Source organism: Pelophylax lessonae (assembly GCF_965119305.1).
Source record: "Pelophylax lessonae genome assembly, chromosome: 1".
NCBI classification, from domain to species: domain Eukaryota; kingdom Metazoa; phylum Chordata; class Amphibia; order Anura; family Ranidae; genus Pelophylax; species Pelophylax lessonae.
In genome coordinates this window covers 617,241,475-617,258,135 of record NC_138768.1, presented here as the reverse complement: position 1 = coordinate 617,258,135, position 16,661 = coordinate 617,241,475, and the positions used below count along the sequence as shown (strand labels likewise).

Here is a 16,661-nt window from a genome sequence, read left to right as displayed (position 1 = left end):
AGTGCAATAGTCTGAGGAAAAACAAAGTTGTTAATCAAACATCAGCTTTCAGAAAGCTTCTATGATGTTAAAAGCTGACATGTGATTGGCTACTATTATTTACAACACACCATAGATCTTAAAACTGGATTAATAATTATGCCCATATATGGTCGATTCAAAACGTAACACAACTACTCTGTCCAAACACAGGCAGAGTTGTAAATATCGCTCCATACACATCATCAAATAAATAATGTGTCCATGCTAATTGAAGATGGCTGTTACGGGTTTGTTTTCTGAATACCAATGTTCAGAGAACAAAAATTATTTTTTTTTTTTTTTATAAAATAATCAGGGTGCTTCAGTGTTTACTATTAAACAATACAAACGTTAGCAGAGGTTTATTATTTAGCTTTGATACAGAAAAAATATTCTAGTATGCAATTTAACATATAACAGTGTAGCAGATAGCAGACACGGTTCTCATTTATGCAAAAATAAAAAAAGTTTATACTCAACAGCGGTTAAAGTGTACATATAGCCTGAAATGTAAAAGAAAGCCTATAGTGCTGCAGGCCTCAGACCTTATTACGTTTGCTGTGTATTATTCATACAAAGCTTGTACGGTAATTGTTTTGCATTTTATCTGTGGCAAAGCACTTTTCACCAGGTCCTCCATCCCCTTGCAGGGTCTCATTCACCTATCTGTGTGTGTGTGCCAGGACTATAGATATTAAGTGAAAAATATTGGTGTCAAGCACCAACAATCCCGCGCAGTGGAAAAAATTAATATACAATATGTGATTAAGATGGTATCAAGAAATGGAAACCAAATAACAAAACTAGGAAGCCCCAGCGTAACCGTATAAACACGTATGATATGAAAAATTATATAATAAAATAAAATGGCTGCGCTCAACCTATAGTGTGATACAGGTGAATGAAAAAGTAATAAACTAGCAAACTCAATTAATAAGTGTTCAGATGCTATAAATAAATAAATAGCATTAAATAGATGGTGCAAAACAATGACAAATAATAAATTAGCAAAAATCCATGTGATTAGTGTCAATAGCTAAATTAGCTCTCATAAATTAAATATGATAAATAAATGTGCACATACATATAAAATTATTAAATAATTATTCCTACAATAAAGTGCAAGGTGGCTGGTATATGAATAGATAAGCAAACCAAAAAAGTCCCAACAATAGAGGTTAGTAAACCACTGAAAACAGTCCAAGTAATGGGGACGTCTGATCGCATCACGTTGTTACGTCATTTCCGGCTCCGTGTGGAACGCAAACCGGAACGCGGAAGCGGCGTTCACCTGGCATTCGGTATCAATTGTCTTTTTATCAGCTCTGAACCAAGAATTCAAATTGTAAGTTTTATTCTCACAAAAAAATTTAAATTGTGCCGACTTACTTCACCATGGAGCTCTTTTTTGTCATCTCTGCATGATTCATGGGAGCTGTTTATTCTGGAGAACATTGCAAGGTGGACGATATAGATTCGGTTGGATGAATATAGTGAGAATTGATCATCTATCCTGTCCTATATTTGTGATCAAGGCTTATATTGACCCCCTAGAATTTAGGGGTCTACTATTTCCGGTAAGCAGTTTGACACACCGGGTGGTCCTGCTATTTGGTGGAGGTGTTGCTAATAGAAGAAGCACTATCACAGGATCCCTCAGTTATTCCATTTACATTTGGATGGTGTTACTTGGACTGCTTTCAGTGGTTCACTAACCTCTATTGTTGGGACTTTTTTGTTTTGCTTATCTATTCATATACCAGCCACCTTGCACTTTATTGTAGGAATAATTATTTAATAATTTTATATGTACGTGCACATTTATTTATCATATTTAATTTATGAGAGCTAATTTAGCTATTTACACTAATCACGTGGGTTTTTGCTAATTTATTATTGTCGTTTTGCACCATCTATTTAATGCTATTTATTTATTTATAGCATCTGAACACTTATTAATTGAGTTTGCTAGTTTATTACTTTTTTATTCACCTGTATCACACTATAGGTTGAGCGCAGCCATTATATTTTATTATATAATTTTTCATATAGATATTAAGTGCTGCAAGCATCCTCAAATACAGACAGTACCAGAAGGCTACAGTAGCAAGCCATTCCCCAGCTACTCCATCCTTCCAGGGAGTTGATTGACTGCAGCTTGAGCCTGTGTTGTTGAAGTGACTAGGCCCATATTGCCAAAAAAATATTTAGTAAGCAATGTACTGCAAACATTTTCCTCCTTGAAAAACGTGGATTGATTTTTAAACATTTAGCATTTAATGCAACTACATTACTAGCAATAAAATTGCCAAAACCTCTTCAACATGTTCACATACACTAAAAGAGTGCATATTGCATTTTGGGCAACCCCGCTGCCCATAAAATATAGTGGGTATCACAAAATCTGTTATCCAATGATTGCTAGGTCTGATGGCATTACATACCATAAGACCATTAAGCTACTGTTGATGGTTGCAGGCAAGAAAATCACTCAAATCCCCAATCAACACAGTAAGTGTTGTTGGGGGAATCTCTCCCGCTGAGCCAGTAATAATTGCTAGCGGCCATAAGAGCCGCTAGCAATAATCGGCAGTAAAATTCAATAGGCTTATTGTACCCAAGATGATCAATCAATCAACTTGGGTACAATTAGCCTGCCCATACATGGTTCGAATCTTGGCCACTCCCTGCTGAACCGGACGAGATTTGAACCGTCCATGGCCAGCTTTAATGATTAGCTCCAGGCAGGTGTAAAGGACAAAAATGACCGGAGCTTTGTATATACATCAGTATATCATTTAAACCAAAATCTCCCCACCCCACCCACTTTACTGAATCCAGGAGTTCTCCTTTCCCCAGGCCCCTGTCATTTTTTAAATTTGGAGTCATCTGTGAATGGAGAGACTACAAGTCTCATTTTCCACTGCGGCAGAAGAAATTGTAGACCTTGATGGATCACAAGCGTGGTGATGTCACTGCAGTAGTAGTCTATTAATATTTCATCCAGCCCCATAACCAAAGGTTTATACTCAATATGGACCTGTGACTGGAAAAATAGTCTGCAGGAGCTTGTACAATGCACCTGTCATCCACCAATCCTGCTTGCAATGGGTTTGCAGGCTCACAAAAAATAATAAGTGCACTTATATATAATATAAATCAATAAATGCATTTATTATTATTATTTTTATTTTTGCAAAAGGTGAAATATGCCTTTAACACAACCAACCTGAATGTGTCTTGGTAATGTGTTAGCCTCCTACAAGACACTGTATATACAGTGGGTATGGAAAGTATTCAGACCCCCTTAAAATTTTCACTCTTTGTTATATTGCAGCCATTTGCTAAAATCATTTAAGTTCATTCTTCTTCCTCATGAATGTACACATAGCACCCCATACTGACAGAAAAACACAGAATTGTTGACATTGTTGCAGATTTATTAAAAAAGAAAAACTGAAATATCACATGGTCCTAAGTATTCAGACCCTTTGCTCAGTATTTAGTAGAAGCCCCCTTTTGATCTAATACAGCCAGGAGTCTTTTTGGGAAAGATGCAACAAGTCTTTCACACCTGGATTTGGGGATCCTCTGCCACTCCTTCTTGCAGATTCTCTCCAGTTCTGTCAGGTTGGATGGTAAACGTTGGTGGACAGCCATTTTTAGGTCTCTCCAGAGATGCTCTATTGGGTTTAAGTCAGGGCTCTGGCTGGGCCATTCAAGAACAGTCACGGAGTTGTTGTGAAGCCACTCCTTCGTTATTTTAGCTGTGTGCTTAGGGTCATTGTCTTGTTGGAAGGTAAACCTTCGGCCCAGTCTGAGGTCCAGAGCACTCTGGAGAAGGTTTTTGTCCAGGATATCCCTGTACTTGGCCGCATTCATCTTTGCCTCGATTGCAACCAGTCGTCCTGTCCCTGCAGCTGAAAAACACCCTCACAGCATGATGCTGCCACCACCATGCTTCACTTTTGGGACTGTATTGGACAGGTGATGAGCAGTGCCTGGTTTTCTTCACACATACCGCTTAGAATTAAGGCCAAAAAGTTCTATTTTGGTCTCATCAGACCAGAGAATCTTATTTCTCACCATCTTGGAGTCCTTCAGGTGTTTTTTTAGCAAACTCCATGCGGGCTTTCATGTGTCTTACACTGAGGAGAGGCTTCTGTCGGGCCACTCTGCCATAAAGCCCCGACTGGTGGAGGGCTGCAGTGATGGTTGACTTTCTACAACTTTCTCCCATCTCCTGACTGCATCTCTGGAGCTCAGCCACAGTGATCTTTGGGTTCTTCTTTACCTCTCTCACCAAGGCTCTTCTCCCCCCGATAGCTCAGTTTGGCCGGACGGCCAGCTCTAGGAAGGGTTCTGGTCGTCCCAAACGTCTTCCATTTGAGGATTATGGAGGCCACTGTGCTCTTAGGAACCTTAAGTGCAGCAGAAATCTTTTTGTAACCTTGGCCAGATCTGTGCCTTGCCACAATTCTGTCTCTGAGCTCTTCAGGCAGTTCCTTTGACCTCATGATTCTCATTTGCTCTGACATGCATTGTGATCTGGAAGGTCTTATATAGACAGGTGTGTGGCTTTCCTAATCAAGTCCAATCAGTATAATCAAACACAGCTGGACTCAAATGAAGGTGTAGAACCATCTCAAGGATGATCAGAAGAAATGGAAAGCACCTGAGTTAAATATATGAGTGTCACAGCAAAGGGTCTGAATACTTAGGACCATGTGATATTTCAGTTTTTCTTTTTTAATAAATCTGCAACAATGTCAACAATTCTGTGTTTTTCTGTCAGTATGGGGTGCTATGTGTACATTCATGAGGAAGAAGAATGAACTTAAATGATTTTAGCAAATGGCTGCAATATAACAAAGAGTGAAAAAATTTAGGGGGGTCTGAATACTTTCCGTACCCACTGTATGGCAGAGTTAGGACTGAGTGACTAGCAGTGCTCTTGAAATCTCAGGACTGATAAACAGCTGCCTTATATATATTTAATCTTCTTTATGTATTTAGCTGTTTTTCTGGAGGTCAGCGTTAAATGATATCTTATACTTAAATTTACTTCTAATAAAAATGGCTTCCTGCATCATTTCAGATTAGAAATAGCTTTTGTTAAAGAACACCTGCAACTTTTTATATTTACAGTACAAGCTGCCATCTTGGTATGAAGGTAACAGGTATCTACAGTATGAAGAATCGTTCAATTTTAATGTAAACAATTATTTTAGTATAAGGGAAAACCAACAAGTATATAATCTGTCAGGATCAAATTTTAGCACGATATAGAAGAAAACGTTGTGATTTGCAGATATCATTCCACTATTTTCTGCTTCTCTAGCATTTTTAGGTTGTTGTTGGGGCCCTGCACACGCATCTGCATCATTCTCATGGATTGAGAAACTCACCCAGCTTTTGCAAATGCTTACGAGGTGTATGTGAAAGTGTATTTATATACATGTACTGTGTAATGAATGCATGATAACAGAAATGATGCTGTCATTTTTTATATTTTAGGTAATTAGGATAAACACACTAAAGTATTCTGATGCGAGTTACTGAAAACGATATGGAAGCAAAGCAATCACACATTAAACATAAAGTTTAGGATCACCTGCTGTGGTCTCTCTCAAGACAAGGAGATATGTGGCTGCAACAGAACAGATTATTTAGCAGTGAGAAAGCACAGAAAGAGGAAAGAGAAAAAAGTTAAGAAATCCTTATGTAATCTGGCTAGGGCTACATAGGGGAATGTTTGTATTGAGAGGCATATATGATGTCAAGTCACTACAGTATCTATCTATCTATCTATCTATCTATCTATCTATCTATCTATCTATCTATCTATCTATCTATCTATCTATCTATCTATCTATCTATCTATCTATCTATCTATCTATCTATCTATCTATATATATATACATATACATATACACAGTATCTCACAAAAGTGAGTACACCCCTCATATTTTTGTAAACATATTATATCTTTTCATGTGACAACACTGAAGAAATTACACTTTGCTACAATGTCAAATAGTGAGTGTACAGCTTGTATAACAGTGTAAATGTGCTGTCCCCTCAAAATAACTCAACACAGCCATTAATGTCTAAACTGCTGGAAACAAAAGTGAGTACACTTCACAGTGAAAATGTCTAAAATGGGCTCAATTAGCCATTTTCCCTCCCCAGTGCCATGTGACTCGTTAGTTTTACAAGGTCTCAGCTGTGAATGGGGAGCAGGTGTGTTAAATTTTGTGTTATCGCTCTCACTCTCTCATACTGGTCTCTGGAAGTTCAACATGGCACCTCATTGCAAAGAATTCTCTAAGGATCTGAAAAAAAGAATTGTTGCTCTATATGAAGATGGGCAAAGCTATAAGAAGATTGCCAAGACCCTGAATCTGAGCCTCAGCACGGTGGCCAAGACCATAAAGCAGTTTAGCAGGACAGGTTCCACTCAGAACAGGCCTCGCCGTGGTCGACCAATGAAGTTGAGTGCACATGCTCAGCATCATATCCAGAGGTTGTCTTAGGGAAATAGACGCATGAGTGCTGCCAGCATTGCTGCAGAGGTTGAAGGGGTGGGGGCTCAGCCTGTCAGTGCTCAGACCATATGCCGCACACCGCATCAAATTGGTCTGCATGGCTGTCGTCCTAGAAGGACACCTCTTCTAAAGAAGATGCACAACAAAGCCCTCAAACAGTTTGCTGAAGACAAGTAGACTAAGGACATGGATTACTGGAACCATGTCCTGTGGTCTGATAAAATGTATTTGTTCAGATGGTGTCAAGCATGTGTGGCGGCAACTAGGTGAGGAGTACAAAGACAAGTGTGTCTTGCCTACATCAAGTATGGTGGTGGGAGTGTCATGGTCTGGGGCTGCATGAGAGCTGCCCGCACTGGGGAGCTACAGTTCATTTAGGGAACCATGAATGCCAACGTGTACTGTGACACACTACAGCAGAGCATGATCCCCTCCCTTCGCAGGGCAGTATTCCAACATGATAATGACCCCAAACACACCTCCGACGACCACTGCCTTTCTAAAGAAGCTGAGGGTAAAGGTGCTGGACTGGCCAAGCATGTCTCCAGACCTAAACCCTATTGAGACTAGGACTATCCTCAAACGGAAGGTGGAGGAGCGCAAGGTCTCTAACATCCACCAGCTCCATGATGTGGTCATGGAGGAGTGGAAGAGGACTCCAGTGGCAACCTGTGAAGCTCTGGTGAACTCCATGCCCACGAGGGGTTAAGGCAGTGCTGAAAAATAATGATGGCCACACAAAATATTGACACTTTGGGCCCAGTTTGGACATTTTGACTTAGGGTTGTACTCACTTTTGTTGCCAGCGGTTTAGACATTAATGGCTGTGTGTTGAGTTATTTTGAAGGGACAGCAAATTGACACTGTTATACAAGCTGCATACTCACTACTTTACATTGAAGCAAAGTGTCATTTCTGCAGTGTTATCACATGAAAAGATATAATAAAATATTTACAAAAATGTGAGGGGTATACTCACTATTCAGCCATAACATTATGACCATTGACAGGTGAAGTGAATATCAATTATTATCTTGTTATAATGGCATCTGAACGTGGGTGGGATATACAAGATAGCAATGAACATGTACCAGAAGTTGATGTGTTGAAAGCAGAAAAAAAATGGGCAAGTGTAAGGATTTCAGAAACTTTGACAAGGGCCAAATTGTATTGGCTAGACAACTGGGTCAGAGCATCTCCAAAACTTAAGCTCTTGTGGGATGTTCTTGGTCTGCAGTGGTCACTCAGAACCTACTAAAAGGGGCCAAGGAACCTACTAAAAGGGACAAAGGAAAACAAGCAAACTGGTGACAGGTTTATGGGCAGCCAAGGCTCCTTGATACTTCCGGGGAAAAAAGGCTGGCCCGTGTAGTTTATCTTATAGAAGAACTTCTGTAGCTTAAATTGCAGGAAACAATTATTGATGGTTCTGATAGAAAGGTGTCAGAACACACAGGATGTTGCAGTGTGTTGTCTTTGGGGCTGCATAGCTGCAGACTGGCCAGGGGGCCTATACTGACCCGTGTCCACATGACAGAAGTGCCTACAATAGGTACGTGAGCCTCAGAATTGGACCACGGAGCAATGGAAGAAGGTAGCCTAATCCTATGAATTCAAGAATAGGTTGAGGAACACAACAACAAGTTTGAGGTCCTGACTTGGCCTCTAAATTCTCCAGATCTCAATCCAACTGAGCATCTGTGGGATGTGCTGGAAAAACAGGTTTAGTCCAAGGAGGTCTCAACTTGCAAATTACAGAAAATAAAGGTTCTGCTACCAATGGGTTGGTGCCAGACACCACAACATACCTTCGGAGGTACAGTGGAGTCTATGCCTTGATGGGTTATGGTGGGTGGTCATAGTGTTATGGTTGACCCATTTATATACACATAGTGGTCTATTTATGAATGTTTTTACACAGTTTTCGCACATATTCAGTTAAATCCAATTGGAATATTTGTAAATCCTGTGTGAAAGTTGTGTGAACCCTGTGTGAAAGCATTTATGAACAGACCCATTAAAGTGCGAAAAATTCTCAGAATGAAAACTGCTAATAACACCATGAAAAAACAATAAACAAACAAGTAAGCAATACAAAATTAAGTCTACAGATCCAAATCTTAAGGCCCCATTCACACCTGTGTGGCACGCTTATGCATGGTTTTTTATGCTTTTATGTTCATTTGTCGCACAACAGCATAGGGCAGTCTATTCACTTGAATGGGCTGCCCTTCACACGATAAACATGCCAAAGTAGTTCATGCAACTTTTTTTAACACATATTTTTTTTAACCACGTGTTTTCTATCTGCTTTAGCGTATTTTTTGTGCATTCTGGGAATGCATGCAGAAACACGGATTTATGTGGGCGTTCCTGGAACATGCAGGTGTTAATGGGGCCTAAAACTCCAATTATTTTCACACGTGTGTTAAGTGAAATATGCGCCCACACAGAAATCAAAACAAACTGTGTTCCAAAGTGGTTAACCAGAGTGATCTATGTATGTGTTTAGTGAGTACCATTCAATGTGAGCTGTGGCATTGTTTGTAATTCATCTAATCTTGGACGATATAAGAAATATTAGTATTTGATCATAAATTATTGTTTTGATTTAGATGGGAATTCAGCAGATTTAGCGGAACTTGGACCTAATTTAGGAAAATGGTCCTTCATATATGGTTAGCGTATAGAACCTTGGGGAAAGTATGGACAAAAGATATTTTGAACTTTGGTTGAAAACTATGGAACACAGTTTGAAGCTGATTTACTAAAGAATTTGAAAAATGTTCACACAATAAAATGTTTGAAGATTCACTTCAGTTGTCCAATCATGCGAAAAGAAAATGAATGTTTACTTATTTCATCTGCACATGATTGGATATTCATTCTTTTGATTGCTGTGTTGACACACAGATTTCACATTACACATGTAAGAAAATCTTTGGTGTTTGATCTATAGACATTATTTAGTATTGAATACTTTATATTGTACTGTTTATACTACTGTTTCACTAGTGGAGGATTTTGTGGTATTGTTTGGCATCCATGAGTACACTTTATTCTTTGCCCTATTGAATAAGGCTGTTGGTTGAAATAACCATGGCAATGTGATATAAGATTTACGCATTCTAAAGCCAAAAGAATGGTTCCATTTAAGCACAGAAGATGGAGGGATTTTCCCTTAATCAAATCAGTATAAAATGTCACATTACTTTTCCTTACAATATATTACTATGTCAAGCATGCATAGTCCACAAAGAGTCACTCACAATCCCATACACAGGGTGAGTCAATTGTGAATAATAATTACATCTGACAAAGGAGCATATCTTTTTTGTTTAGCTTGACTGCCACCTGCTGGTAATACTAATTTATCTCTTTCTTCACTTTACGGATTTTCCACAATACATCTGGTGACAAGCACAAACAACACAATAGTGTTCTGTCATCCATAGGGAACACTACTGTTCCACTTAAAATACTCACATATATCCCTAGTCTAATGGCACTGTATGAGGTATACTCACCCAGAATGAATTGGACTTGAAGAAAGTGCAACATTGTCTAAATTATCGTTCCCCCAGCTTAGCCGATAAGTGTTCTGCTCTGTTTTTGTCAAGTATGAAACCTACAACAAAGAATGATATAAGAAACTATAACAAACTTATTTTGTATAGATGACTTATACAAATAACGTTTTACTTTTAGTTAGAGGTTCATCCTATGTAAGGTCTTGATTGTTGTCTGTATCACTGGTGGAGACTTTCCACAACTACTTGTGTTGTAGCCAGAAATAGAAAGTGAAGGGGAATCTTCTCAGCAGTACAAACAGCAAAAAAAAAATACCTTACAGGATTACAATAAAGTACCTTTTAAAAAATACCTTACAGGGTTTCCTCCTCCATGTGCTCCTTCCCCTGATCGCTCTGTCAAGATGATGGATGGTGTCCTGGGATATTTTCATCCCAGGTCTGGACCAGGGCATCACTGAGCTCCTGAACAGACTTAGGTGCAACCTGGCGGTGTTGGATGGACCGAAACATGTCCCAGAGGTATTCTATTGGATTTAGGTCAGGTGAGTGTGGGGGGAAGTCAAAGGGTATCAATGCCTTTATCCTCCAGGAACTGGCTGCATACTCTCGCCACATGAGGCCAGGCATTGTCGTGCACCAGGAGGATCCCAGGACCCACTGCAACAGCATAGGGTATAACAATGTGTCCAAGGATTTCATCCCGATACCCAATGGCAGTCAGGGTGCCATTGTCTAGCCTGTAGAGGTCTGTGCTTCCTTAAATGGATATGCCTCCCCAGGCCAATACTGACCCACCAGCAAACCAGTCATGTTGAGCGATGATACATGCAGCATAACGTTCTCCACAGCTTCTCCAGACACTTTCATGTCTGTCAAATGTGCTCTGGGTGAATCTGCTCTCACCTGTGAAAAGCACAGTGTGCCAGTGGTGGACCTGCCAATTCTGGTGTTCAATGGCAAATGCCAATCGAGCTCCACAGTGCAGGGCAGTGAGCAAAGGGCCCAATAGAGGACGTTGGGCCCTCAGGCCATGCTCATGAAGTCTGTTTCTGATTGTTTGGTCAGAGACATTCACACCAGTGGCCTGCTGGAGGTAATTTTGTAGAGCTCTGTCAGTGCTCATCCCTCCTTGCACAATACCGGTCCTGCTGATGGGCTCTGGCAGTGCTCATCCTGTTCCTCCTTGCACAAAGGAGCAGATACCGGTCCTGCTGAAGAGTCAAGGACCTTTTATGACCCTGTCCAGCTCTCCTATAGTAACTGCCTGTCTCCTGGAATCTCCTCTATACTCTTGAGACTGTGCTGGGAGACGCAGCAAACCTTCTGGCAATGGCACATATTGATGTGCCATCCTGGATGAGTTGGACTGCCTGTGAAACCTCTATAGTGTCCAGGTATCGCCTAATGCTACCAGTAGGGACACTGACCCTAGCCAAATGCAAAACTAGTGTAAAACCATTCCTATTTTGGGGGGTCGTCTCATTGTTGCCCTTCTAGGGCACCTGTTGTTAATTTCATTAACACCAAAGCAGCTGAATCTGATCAACAACCCCCTCTGCTACTTAACTGACCAGATCCATATCCCAGGAGTTTAATTGACTTGATGCTACACTCTGATTAAAAAGTGTTCTTTTTTTTTAGCAGTGTGTGTACGTGTATATATATATATATATATATATATATATATATATATATATATATATATATATATATATATATATATACACACACACACAACTTTAACTTTAAGTGTATTCTGGCTAAATATTTAGGGTGCAGTAAGTAGAAGAAAGGCGTGGGGTGCTGGCTCTTGAGGGGATTTTGATCTTGCCAGCATCTGAATGGATTGTACTAATACCCCACATGATTCCTTTAATTCTTTCAGTCCAGTGCACACCTTGTAAAACAGTAATGAGCAGTGATCAAAGGAGACCCACTGAGCCCCTGAACACAATGGCTTTTTATGATATACCAGTCTGAATACAAATAAATCTGAACATTATACATACTGCTTTTGATACTTTCCTCCGTGCACTCCCAGTCTGACAACATAGTCAGACTTTAATGTGTATTTCATGGCATAGAAAATGCAAATATGGAGCTGCCAAACAGATTCTGAAACCTAGTTTGTTCACGTTAATGGCTTCTGCACCAGTATAACCTAAACTGAATGAAAAGGCCTAACAGATTGATGTAAATATTCATCATTATATGCTTATGTTTTGAAAAACATGTTGCTATGTTTAATCTATAATTATATATGTATTTGAAAATCCGGGCATAGTGTGAAGGTGGCCTTTATTATGTGTGTGCTGCAATCTAGAGTTGTGATGGCAATGGATTTTGGCAGCACTTTATTCAAACTTAGAAGAGCTACTCTCCCACAACTTACGTTTATCTGTGAGAGCTCCCCCATCTTTGGCCTTCCAAGTCTATAATATATTAAAATTTCAAGACAGGAAAATGTACTGTCTGTTTTTATTTTATAAAGCTTAAGGTGAAATTACATGACTTATCGCCCAAATTTATCAAGAAAACCAACTTGAGAGGAACATGAAGTCTGCCTAGTCCAGCTCTTCTGAAAGTTTCTAATTATCTTGTTGTCCACTTGCTTCATGAATGTTGCAAATTTCTTTCCTGCAACCACGGATTGCAGGAAAATAATTTGCACGATTCCCCCATCAACACTGCTTGTGCTGTTAGGGTAACCCCTCCTGCTGAGCAATTCTCTGCTCCTGGCAGGGGGAAGGGGGGAAGACAGAGATTATTGCTAGCAGCTATAGCAGCCTTTTAACTAATTTAACCCCAAAAACTTAGATTTTGCCATGGTCTGCCTAAATTAATTCTGTTGTTATATCCACCTGCTGAGCTGACATTATCACTAGGTGACCATCCAGGCTCCTTTATAGAAACTGCAGGAAGAACGGGAAGTACTCTCCTGTGATCTAAAAGTCCCAGCATTTATTGCACCCAAGGAAACTCACTCCCACCCTACCTCCTGCTCTTTTTATCCTGCCCACCTGTTAACCATGTGGTGGACTTGCTGGGGGGGGGGGGGGGTCAGCAGCATTCACATGCTCACCACCAGCACTGAACAAAAGAACAATGCACCCCTCTCCAGCATTAAAAATGCAGCCTACACAGTTAACACAGACACCCCCTCCATACTTGTCAGCCCATTGGTTGACTGCCTTCTCTGGTGCATTTAATGCTGTATAGCTTGGGATAGTACTTCTTGTATACTTGTTCCCCTACAGGAGCATGGATGGTCAGTTACTGATGTTGTCAATGCCACCATTTTGGCTAATTTTAGCAACAAAGTTAGGACCATGGCAAAATCTGCTTTATGATGAAAAAAGATAAAGCCTTTATATTGTGATTTAATAAGTATACTAGATCCATTACAATATTGCTTTTAAATCAAGGTGTAGGGTTCCCTTAAGAAGGGGCTTAATAACCACGCTTATGTTATAAAGCTACAATATCAAATATGGAAACTTTTTTCAGATCCAGCACCACTCCCCACCCAGATTGCTGATGTATTTCACTCAGTACAGGTTTATGGAAAAAAAAAAAAAAAAAAAGTCTCACACTTCATGTAACGTAAATGTAAAAGTAGGGTAGTTTTGCCAATAGCTGAGATGTGACGTGATCTATAGAAGTAGTGTGATTACAGATGTAGTCTAATTCTGTGATAATAATCAGTATTTGTTTTTCTATTGGCATTGATTGAAAAGGGCAGAGTAAGCTTCTAGGCTAGAGTTGAGACCTAGATGCCAACAAAATTATCCCATCCAGGTAGACATAGATTGCCACCTTCCTGAAGCCTTTAAAGAAAAGTTCTAGTCATTTTGTCTACAAGAACCAAGCAGAGGACAGTGAGAAGGCCCCAAACTGTCTGCTTGCTTTGATTTATATCAACAGATCTGAGGAATATATTTTATCTTTCATAAAAGCTAAAATATTAGTTGCAGGGAGATAAAAATAATTCCTTCAGATCATACACATTTTAGGCTACATATACATGTAAAACTGTATTTGTAGGGTATGTAGAACCCTGGAGAAACACATAAAGTTGTTATAGGGTACCTGATTGCGGCAGGCTATGTGCTTGGTCTAAGTTCATTGTCAATCTGTATGCAATTGCACTGTGTGTTGGCAGATTGCATGCAGATTGTAAACTAGCAGATCTGCCAGATGGAGATCTGTGTTTGTGTGTGTGGTTGCCTAGCAGACCAGTTTGTAGGCAAACTGCTAGGTGGTGGCAAGCTACAGTTTGTTGTGTATCTGGTGTGTGGGTGTGCGTGGACAGTGGGAAGAGTGATTAACAACGGGGTTCTAGCTTGTAGGATAGATGGAGGAATCCTAGCAGTGTTCTAATTGCTAGACTGCTCCCCAACCCTAGATTTGTATCTGCCTGTGTATGGTCAGCCAGCTAGATTGGAGTTGAGTCTCCCTCTAGTGGTGGCCAGAGGTAGCGCATACTGTGAAAAGTGTATCACAGTCAGTCCCACATTTTTCCTAAAAAGCTTTCCCTCATTCCCTCCTACCCCTAAGTCAAGGGTCCACACCCCAGTTAGCTAACCAGCGTGGGCGTGTGCTTCATGACACTTCAGTTTTTATTTACTTGTTCTGTTCCCCTGGGGACAAAGTAAATGCAATACCTTATCCCATTATCCTATGTGCAAGGTGTCCCTCCTCCCTCCATGGCCGCCAAACAATGCAGCCAGCAAGGAGGTGGCTGCTTTGGCTGATGATACTTTTGTCAATCTCCAAGCACTTGTCCTATACAAGTGTCTCAGAAGAAACGCAGAGGGAGAGGGGCTTGTCAGCTCAAATGTTCTAGGCAAGCAGGCAAGATTTTGGAGACAAAGAAAAGTGCAATTTTTAAAGAAGCTGTCTCCTTGCTTGCTGCATTGGCAGACAGCCATGGAGGAAATAGGGGCACCATATCCAGCCTCACAGCTGGCTTTAGACAACATATAGGTACATGTACTGTGTCTCCTGGGGAACAGAATGCATTATAAAATTCAAAATGAGACCTTAACAGCATTTAAAATTGTAAAGAAGGGCAAGTCTGTAAAAATGTGATAGTCATATCAAATGCATTTCAATAAGACCTTCAGTATGCTGCCCCCCCCCCCCCCTTATACGTACCTGATCTAGTGATGTGCACGAGAGCAGCAGCACTCTCAGCTCTCTCCCTGCTTATTGGCCCAGAAACAGCGTCAAGAGCCATTGGCTCCCGTTGCAATCAATCTCAACCAGTGAGGGGGGGGGGGGTAGTGGGGGAGTGAGGCTGGGCCACGCTCTGTGTGTCAATGGACACACAGAGTCAGCTCGGGAGCGAGCTTGCACAAGTGCCCCCATAGCAATTGGCTTGCTTTGGGGGCCCTCAGCAGAGGGGAGGAGCCACAAGTGCCAGTGGGGGACCTGAGAAGAGGAGGATTGTGGCTGTTCCATGCAAAACCATTGCATAAAGCAGGTTAGTATATTATATTTGTTATTAAAAATATATATATAAGGTTTACAATCCTTTCAATTAAAATCACCATTCTTCATTTAAAACTTCAAAACATCTCACTTATTAGATGAGCAATGGAAAAAGTTTATTAAATCAATAAAAGTACCCACCTGGTCATGGGGTATGATAACAGTATCATCTATCATGGCACTGCCTCTGATGTATGAAGAATGGCTCATCGAGTGGGACCTGTCTGAACTGAAGGATCGCAGGCTGGTCGGTTCACACATATACACATCAGCAGTAGTGTTGGGTTTGGGAAGGTGGGATGGAAGGACAAGCCAGAGAATGAAACAATTAGCAATTAGCATCTATGCAGCTTCCAGGGGAGACAATAAAGTCTCAAAAAGACCACATTTAAATGCTTTAAATGCAATAAACATAAAACAGTTTAATACGGGTAAAATATAGCAACAGAAAACCAGAACCTTAACATAGCATGTGGTCTAATATTAGAGAATGACATTCTTCAAACAATTACCTTTGGATAAATGTGTATACAAAGAATAACTTTAGGTTAACTGCATGTATAATAACATGCAGAACATCCCCTGGAAGATACAAACTGCACTAACACTGAATCAGCTTCATGCTTTTTTAAAATCATTTACATGATGCTGATGCCAAAGACACAAATAAAGCATATAAAGCATCACACAAAAGCTGGGTACAGATTGCACAACAACTACAGAAACAGACAACATTAAGAATGTTACAAGAAACTGTGAATAAAACATTTAATTAAAAGCCACAGCTATAAAAATACTAAATCATCTAGATAAACGAGAAAAATTGTTTTGAAATTACGTAATACGTAATTACGTAATAAAAATATAAACCTGAATTTCTTCCACATAAACTTAAAGAGCATCCCAACCCTTATAAGGAACAGGCAGCCCTATAGATTTAGTAGTAGTTTATCATTACAGTGACCCATAAATCTATGAAAAAGAGGAAAAAAAATCCCTACTAAATAAATGGCCTTTAGTTTTTATATAGGTTTTATATCATTTTAATATTATAGGAAACAGCTAA

General features: G+C 40.1%; 1 protein-coding gene across 7 annotated transcripts in view; it reads right to left on the bottom strand.

Moving 5' to 3' along the window:
- Positions 1–16,661, bottom strand: part of ANK2 (ankyrin 2) — a 302,460-nt gene that overhangs the window by 114,552 nt on the left and 171,247 nt on the right. For 6 of the 7 annotated variants that reach the window (XM_082254226.1, XM_082254221.1, XM_082254222.1 and 3 more), the window contains 3 exons: positions 15,737–15,839; positions 10,097–10,197; positions 5,636–5,671 (listed from right to left, as the gene is read on the bottom strand). In XM_082254226.1, coding sequence (XP_082110352.1) covers positions 5,636–5,671; positions 10,097–10,197; positions 15,737–15,839 — 240 coding nt within the window. The remainder of the gene's footprint in view (positions 1–5,635; positions 5,672–10,096; positions 10,198–15,736; positions 15,840–16,661) is intronic. The other variant, XM_082254220.1, reaches the window with a different exon arrangement.